Here is an 8,616-nt window from a genome sequence, read left to right as displayed (position 1 = left end):
ACTCTCCCCTTTCCTCCCTCCACACTCTCCCCCCCCTCCACACTCTCCCCTTTCCTCCCTCCCTCCACACTCTCCCCCTTTCCTCCCTCCCTCCACACTCTCCCCCTTTCCTCCCTCCCTCCACACTCTCCCCCTTTCCTCCCTCCCTCCACACTCTCCCCCTTTCCTCCCTCCCCTCCACACTCTCCCCCTGCCCTCTCCCCTCTCCCCAGGCGGCAGCACTGAGTTGCTGGGGAGCGCCGGTCCGCTATCACTTTGTTCTGATGCAGGGAGCGAGCGGAGCGGCGGCTCGGAGCCCGGGGACAGGCAGCGGGCAGCCGGCGGCGGAGGCGGACACGGCAGCCCGGGAGGAGGCGAAGCTGGACCCGGGAATCAGGCGCAGGGATTCGGAGCGGCGGGACTCGCGGAAAAGGAGAGAAAGGAAACGGCTCCTGGAGCTAAACATGGGGTAAGAGCGGAGAAAGTGAGAGAGAAAGTCCGGGAGAGAGAGAGAGAGCGGGAAAGAGAATAGATTCATATAACGGACAGGAGGGGAGGAGAGATGGGGGGAAATAGTGAGTGAGGGAAATAGTGAGTGAGTGAGGGAAATAGTGAGTGAGTGAGGGAAATAGTGAGTGAGGGAAATAGAGAGGGAAATAGTGAGTGAGGAGGGAAATAGTGAGCGAGGAGGGAAATAGTGAGTGAGGGAGGAAATAGTGAGTGAGGGAAATAGTGAGCGAGGAGGGAAATAGTGAGCGAGGAGGGAAATAGTGAGCGAGGAGGGAAATAGTGAGTGAGGGAGGGAAATAGTGAGTGAGGGAAATAGTGAGTGAGGGAGGGAAATAGTGAGGGAGGGAAATAGTGAGTGAGGGAGGGAAATAGTGAGTGAGGAGGGAAATAATGAGTGAGTGAGGGAAATAGTGAGTGAGTGAGGGAAATAGTGAGTGAGGGAAATAGAGAGGGAAATAGTGAGTGAGGAGGGAAATAGTGAGTGAGGGAAATAGTGAGTGAGGGAAATAGTGAGTGAGGGAGAGAAATAGTGAGTGAGGGAAATAGTGAGTGAGGGGGGAAATAGTGAGTGAGTGTGGGAAATAGTGAGTGAGGGGGGAAATAGTGAGTGAGGGGGGAAATAGTGAGTGTGAGAGGGAAATAGTGAGTGAGGAATGGAAATAGTGAGTGAGGAATGGAAATAGTGAGTGAGGGAGGGAAATAGTGAGCGAGCGAGGGAAATAGTGAGCGAAGGGGGAAATAGTGAGTGAGGGAAATAGTGAGTGAGTGAGGGAAATAGTTAGGGAGGGAAATAGTGAGTGAGGGAGGGAAATAGTGAGTGAGGGAGGGAAATAGTGAGTGAGGGAGGGAAATAGTGAGTCAGGGAGGGAAATAGTGAGTCAGGGAGGGAAATAGTGAGTGAGGTTGGAAAATAGTGAGTGAGGGGGGACATAGTGAGTTAGGGGGGAAATAGTGGGTGAGGGAGGGAAATAGAGAGTGAGTTATATATTGAGTGAAATAGTGCATGAGGGAGGGATATAGTGAGTAATATATTGAGGGAAATAGTGAGTAAGTTATATGTTGAGGGAAATAGTGAGAGTTATATATTGAGGGAAGGAAATGGTGAGTCAGTTATATATTGAGGGAAATGGTGAGTCAGTTATATATTGAGGGAAATAGTGAGTCAGTTATATATTGGGGGAAATAGTGAGTGAGTTATTTATTGAGGGAAATAGTGAGTGAGTTAGTTATTGAGGGAAATAGTGAGTGAGTTATTTATTGAGGGAAATAGTGAGTGTGAATTATGTATTGAGGGATATAGTGAGGGAGACAATGAGTTATCTATTGAGGTACATAGTGAGGAAAGGAAATAGTGAGTGAGTTATATAGAGGGAAATAGTGAGTATGAGTTATGTATTGAGGGAAAGTGTGAGTGAGGGAAAGTGTGAGGGAAAGTGAGTGAGGGAAAGTGTGAGTGAGGGATATAATGAGGAAAAGAGTGAGCAAGGGATATAGTTAGGGAATGAGTGAGGGATATAGCGAGGGAAGGATATAGAGAGGGAGGGATATAGGGAAGGATATGGGAGGGATATAGGGAGGCATATAGCGAAGGAGGAAAATAGCGAGAATGACAAAGTGAGAGAGTGTGGGAAAGTGAGGGAGATAGCAAGGGAATGGAGAGCGAACGAGGGGGAGAAATAGAGACGTAATGAGTGAGAGAGAAACAGAGAGCGAGATAGAGAGAGAGCTAGTGAGGAACAGAAATAGTGAGTCAGCGAGAGCCAGACAGAAAAATGAGCTCGAGGTGGACAGTGAGAAACAGCAAGAGGGAGAGAGCCAGAAGAGTGATAAAAAGGCACTGTGATTTTTAGTTAGGATGAGCAGATTATGAGATGAGTTTCTTTCCAGGTTTCACCCAGAAAAGATTTGAACTGGGGCATGGAAAGCAGCATCACGCTCAGGCAGTGTTGCCCTATGAGTGAAGTCAGTCCCAGCTGCTCTGAGGGGGTATTGCCATTGAAACCCAAGTCTCCGGAGGAATTTCTCTTCTTGCCATCATTTAACAGTGGCTCCAGTTCAGTGGCCCCATTTATGATGTCGGTTTGAGAAAATTTGGATTGATAAATCCGTTATAGATGAAGACAGTGAATTCTTCACCGAAACACTTTTCTAGTCTAATTGTGAATTCAACCGATTCTTTTTTATTCATTTGTTTTTAAATTTAGAGTACCCAATTCATTTTTTCCAATTAAGGGGCAATTTAGCGTGGCCAATCCACCTAGCCTGCACATTTTTGGGTTGTGGGGGCGAGACCCACGCAAACACGGGGAGAATGTGCAAACTCCACACGGACTGTGATCCAGGGCCGGGATCGAACCTGGGACCTCGGTGCCGTGAGCCTGCAGGGCTAACCCACTGCGCCACCCTGCTGCCCTTTAACCGATTCTTTTAATCTTTTGTAGGAAAGTTATGTGGATTCCTGTGCTGAATTCCAATTCCCCATCCCGGTCTGTCCTGTGAAATATATCCGAGAGAAAAAAAGATTTGTGTTTATCTCGTGCCTTTCATGGTCACTGGACATCTCAAACTGGTTTACAGCCAATGGGGTCTCTTTCTGAACTGTAATCGCTGATATAATATAGGAAATGTGGCAGTCAATTTGCACAGAGTGAATTCCCCCAAAACAGCGGTGTGACAATGATCAGATTAGTTGTTTTAGGGCAGCACGGTGGCGCAGTGGTTAGTGCTGCTGCCTCACGGCGCCGAGGTCCCAGGTTCGATCCCGGCTCTGGGTCACTGTCCGTGTGGAGTTTGCACATTCGCCCCGTGTTTGCTTGGGTTTCGCCCCCACACCCCAAAAGATGTGCAGGGTAGGTGGATTGGCCACGCTAAATTGCCCCTTAATTGGAAAAAATGAATTGGGTGCTCTAAATTTATAGAAAATAAGATTAGTTGTTTTTAGTGATGTTAATTGATAAGAAATATTTTCCAGGACATCAAGCAGAACTTGCCTGTTCTTTCACAAAATCGTGCGATAGGGTCTTTTACACCACCCGAGAGGGCAGATGGGGCACCTTGGTTTAATGTCTCATCGAAAAAGCAGCGCCTCTGACCGTGTAGAACTCCCTCAGTACTGCATTGGGATTGTTGGCCTGCTCTATATTTCAGATTTATCCCTGATAACCTTCATTAACCAAAACTAGAACACCTCACAGAGGGTTTGTTTTCAAATGATCCAACCCTATTCCAAAGCACCTCTTGCTGTTAATTGCTTTGGTTGAAACTCTTCTCATTGTGACCCCGCACGCCCCCCCCCCCCCACCCCCCCACCACCACCATTCTCACGAGACTTGTTAATTAATCATAATCTTGTCCAAATGAATTAACATGCTTTTATTTTGAACATCCATTTGTGGATCTGACTTAAATAAAATCCTGGAATGATTGAATCTCTCTGTAGAGTGTCTGGTTCCTCAGACCTTCTCCTTGTACACTCTCGCACACAAATATCCCAGTGCAGGTTTGAGACACAAAGTATTGCATATTAAGCCCGATTGATTGTTAATGTTTAAAATAACTTTGTAATTAAACAATAAAACTTAGAACAACAATGGCAAATGTTTGATTCCCAGTTATTTAGCCAAGCTGGGATTCCACAGCATCAGATGCCCTTTCCCCAACATATGACACATTCTCTTGTGAAGATAACAGTGGAATTGATTATTGAACAAAAATGTCAATTTTGGAAATTGACAGCTATTGGACAGGCACAGCACACGATTAGAAACAGAGTAAAGCGTGCAGTACACTCCCAACAGCACAGTGAGTGTACCAACACCTCGGGGACTACACCAGTTCAAGAAGGCAACTCACCACCACCTTCTGAAGGGCAACTTGGGATGGGCAATAAATGCTGGCCTAACCAGCGACGCCACATCCCCTAAATGAATTTTTAAAAAACACAGCACGGCGGCACAGTGGTTAGCACGGCTGTCTCACGGCACCGAGAGCCTAGGTTCGATCCCGGCCCTGGGTCACTGTCCGTGTGGAGTTTGCACATTCTCCCTGTGTTTGCGTGGGTCTCACCCCCACAACCCAAAGATGTGCAGGTACTCTAAATTTATATTAAAAAAACACTGTCCCCACCAAACACTCCCAGGACAGGTTCAGCACGGGGTTAGGTACAGAGTAAAGCTCCCTCTACACTGTCCCCACCAAACACTCCCAGGACAGGTTCAGCACGGGGTTAGGTACAGAGTAAAGCTCCCTCTACACTGTCCCCATCAAACACTCCCAGGACAGGTACAGCACGGGGTTAGATACAGAGTAAAGCTCCGACTACATTGTCCCCATCAAACACTCCCAGGACAGGTACAGCATGGGGTTAGATACAGAGTAAGGCTCCGACTACACTGTCCCCATCAAACACTCCCAGTACAGGTATTGCATGGGATTAGATACACAGTAATATAGACAATCTGGCTTCTGTATGTGAACTTACATATGAACATACGAACATATGAATTAGGAACAGGAGTAGGCCACTCGGCACCTCTAGCCAGTTCCACCATTCAATGAGATCATGGCTGATCTGAACATAACCTCAACCCCAAATTCCTGCCTCAACCCCGATAACCTCTCACCCTCTTGTTTTTTAAAATAAATTTAGAGTACCCAATTATTTTTTTCCAATTAAGGGGCAATTTAGCATGGCCAATCCACCTAGCCTGCACATCTTTGTGTTGTGGGGGCGAAACCCATGCAAACACGGGGAGAATGTGCAAACTCCACACGGGCAGTGACCCAGAGCCGGGATCGAACCTGGGAACTCGGCGCCGTGAGGCAGCAGGGCTAACCCACTGCGCCACCGTGCTTCCCTTAGGCAGCAGTGTTAACCACTGCGCCACCGTGACACCCCTTTCACCCGCTTGTTAATGAGGAATCTATCCAACTCTGCCTTAGAAATATTCAAACACTGTTTCCACTGCCTTTTGAAGAAGAGAGTTCCAGAGTCTCACGACCCTCAGAGAAAGAAATTCTCCTAATTTCTGTCTTAAATGAGTGACCCCTTATTTTTAAACAGTGATCCCTAGTTCTAGATTTACTGACAAAAGAGGAAACATCCTCTCCACCCTGTCAATACCCCTCATGATCTTAAAGGCATTGATCAATTTCACTCTTCAAAGTACCAGTGAATACAAATCCAACCTTTCCCCATAAGACAACCCGCCCATTCCTGGGATTAGTTTGGTTAACCTTCTCTGAACTGCTTCTAACATCTTTCCTTAAATAAGTTGACCAATACGTACACAATACTCCAGATCTGATCTCACTAATGCCCTCTACCGCTGAAGCATAACCTCCCTACTTTTGCATTCAATTCAAGGCCAGACCACCGATTCGGCCATCCCGCTGTCAGATGGTCGTTTACAGCGGAAATGTTATCCCAGCCATGGGATCCTGCCAGCTCGAGGTCACACACAATGCATACACAGCCACACTGTCCTTTGAGATAGTTGGCTGACCATGCTATAAGGTTGGCGGAGGCACCAGTGTCTAAACGGAATGTGATTGGTGATCGGTTGACCGTTAGGGTGGCACACCATTCATCACCCGGATTAACGCTGTTCACTGGCATCGGCTGGTGGATCCTGCTTGGGGACATCCGGTTCCTGTCAATGACCGCGACGCGGAAGGCTTCCCAGTCGTCGGTATCACTGGTCTGTACATCGTCAGGGTATGACTCGGTGTATGGAGGCTGAATGGCCCGCACGTCCCTGCGAGGCTGGCGGAACTGGGGAGCGTTGGCAGGCTGAGCTGTTCGACAGCAGGCAGCGTAGTAGCCTACCTTGCCACAGCGGAGGCATTGTCGATTCTTTGCTGGTCATTGCCGCTTTAAATGTGCGGATCCGCAGTTGCCGCACGTCGTGACATCATGCCATTCGTTGCACTATCACGCATGCGCAGTTTGGTCCTGCGTAGAGCCGCCTGCGCGTCGCATCCCTCTGCGTCAACGTTTCTTTTGCCGCGTACAAGCGCGGGAGGCCGCGGAAAGCGCGGGAAATGGCCGCCCGCGGGCTGGGAGGAACTCAATCGACTGAACCCGCTCAGCCTCGTAGGACCCCTGCCGTGCTGATTCGGCCACCTGACATTGGGAGACCCGGCTGGTCGCATTTTCATGGAGGATGCAGGCTTCGATGGCGGTGGCTAAGGTGAGGCTCTTAATCTTGAGGGGCTGCTGGCGTAGGGTGCCCGAGGTGACCCCAAAAACTATCTGGTCCCTAATCATGGAATCGGAGGAGCCTCATAACCGCAGGACTGCGCGAGGATACGGAGGTGTGTCAGGAAAGATTGAAAAGGCTCATCCTTACCCTGCAGGCGCTGCTGGAAGAGGTACCTCTCGAAGCTCTCGTTCACCTCGACGCTGAAGTGTTGCTCGAGTTTAAGAAGGACCGTCTTGTACTTCGTCTTGTCCTCACTGTCCGCGAACACCAGGGAGTTGTAGATGTGGATGGCGTGTTGCCCTGCCGTGGAGAGGAGGAGGGCAATTTTTCTGGTGTCCGAAGCATTCTCCCTTTCTGTGGCTTCTAGGAAGAACTGGAAGCACTGTTTAAACAGCTTTCAGATGACGGCGAGGTTTCCAGCGATTTGGAGCGGCTGCGGCGGGTTGATGGTGTCCATGGCGCAGGATGGTGGATTCCTGAAGATGTGTAGGGAGGTTCTCACAGTTGCTTGGTTCTAATCCTGGTACTATGTTGTGTTGGGTGTTCTGCTATACAGACGAACCAACACGGTTGCAGATGTTACAACTCTGTTTTATTACTATCAATAACAACATCTGTAAACATATGACTGTGGTTCGTTCTTTACCCTTTAACTTGTGGAACCAGCCCTAACACTATCTTCGAGAGGCAGTCAGCACATGGTGCATGTCTGAGTGGCACGCTGTGAGCTCTGTGCCCTGAGCTGTCTCCTGCTGGAATGAGCGGGAACTGTGGCGTTCCCCGTTTTATAGTGCGTGTGCTCTTGCTTGTGATTGGCTGTGATGTTGCGTGTGTGTTGATTGGTCCGTTGATCTGTCCATCAGTGTGTATGTGTGTTTGCACCATGATGTTTATCTGAATATCATGACACAAACCAGAAGACCCCACTAAGGGGTGTGACCCGCCCCTCCTGACACGAAGTGTTCCGGTAACTCTCGCCCTCCCTGATTTGTGCGCAGCTCAGCCTCCAGTTCCTGAGCCGAAGCTCCTCAGATGTGCTTGCCCTGGACAACATTGGTATCAATGAGCTCCCATATGCTGCAGCCATGGCACATCACCTATCCTGCCATACTTATGAGCTTTAATTACTTAATTATTTTATTCAATTATTTATTTTCTTTGAAATATTTATTAATCCTATCACAAATTCTCTTGACCACTTACTGGATACTTAGCAACAGCTCACCTCCTTCCCTGTAGTAGAGCAGAAACCAATTCCTACAGGGTGAAAAAGTTAGAAAAAGCAAAGGATCATTAGATTTGAGCACCTGAAATGGGTTCAGCTTTTTCAGAAGTATTTTTACATATCGTCTTTACACCATGTCTGACTGGCAATACTCAGGCTCCCAGTCCGACAGTTCCTCCAATTTCAAATTCTCATTCTTGTGTTTAAATTTCTTAATCGCCTCACTCTGTAGCCAAGATCTCTGCACTGCTCTGCTTCTGGCCGTCTGCACACCACCCTCAGGTTTAACCTCTCCGCCATTGGCGACCATGTATTTAACCATCTGGGTTGGGCCTGGAATCCCTCCGTGAGCCTCACCACCTCGCAATCTTCTCTCCTTAAAGTTCCTTCTTAAAAACCACTTCAATATATTTTAGTCAGTGCTCCTCATCATTCTTTCCATCACTTAGATCCATTTTTGTCTGATTACATAGTAGTTTGGGCTGTAATTTTAATGATAATGCTATATAACTTCAGTGGCTGTATTATATTCAGCGTGCGAATTACCAAAGAATTTGTCTAATTTTAATAATGTACCAATTGATGTGGAATAGAGCACAGTAACTTCATTGCAGTGTTAATGTAAGCCTACTTGTGCCAATGATTATTATTATTATATTCTGCTGACAGTTTAATTGTGAAATAGATTTTTTTTTTTCT

At 47.7% G+C, this 8,616-nt stretch overlaps 1 protein-coding gene across 3 annotated transcripts in view; it reads left to right on the top strand.

Annotated features, from left to right (window-relative positions):
• The first annotated feature begins 254 nt into the window (after positions 1–254).
• LOC140395065 (homer protein homolog 3-like) overlaps positions 255–8,616 on the top strand; it is a 92,923-nt gene continuing 84,561 nt past the window's right edge. For all 3 annotated transcript variants that reach the window (XM_072482426.1, XM_072482427.1, XM_072482424.1), the window contains exon 1: positions 255–448. In XM_072482426.1, the coding sequence (XP_072338527.1) occupies positions 264–448 (185 nt within the window). In that variant the 5' untranslated portion in view covers positions 255–263. The remainder of the gene's footprint in view (positions 449–8,616) is intronic.

This window comes from Scyliorhinus torazame, chromosome 18 (assembly GCF_047496885.1).
Source record: "Scyliorhinus torazame isolate Kashiwa2021f chromosome 18, sScyTor2.1, whole genome shotgun sequence".
In the NCBI taxonomy this organism is placed as follows: Eukaryota; Metazoa; Chordata; class Chondrichthyes; order Carcharhiniformes; family Scyliorhinidae; genus Scyliorhinus; species Scyliorhinus torazame.
Note: the sequence above shows the minus strand (reverse complement) of the source record. Positions and strands in the feature narration are given on the sequence as shown.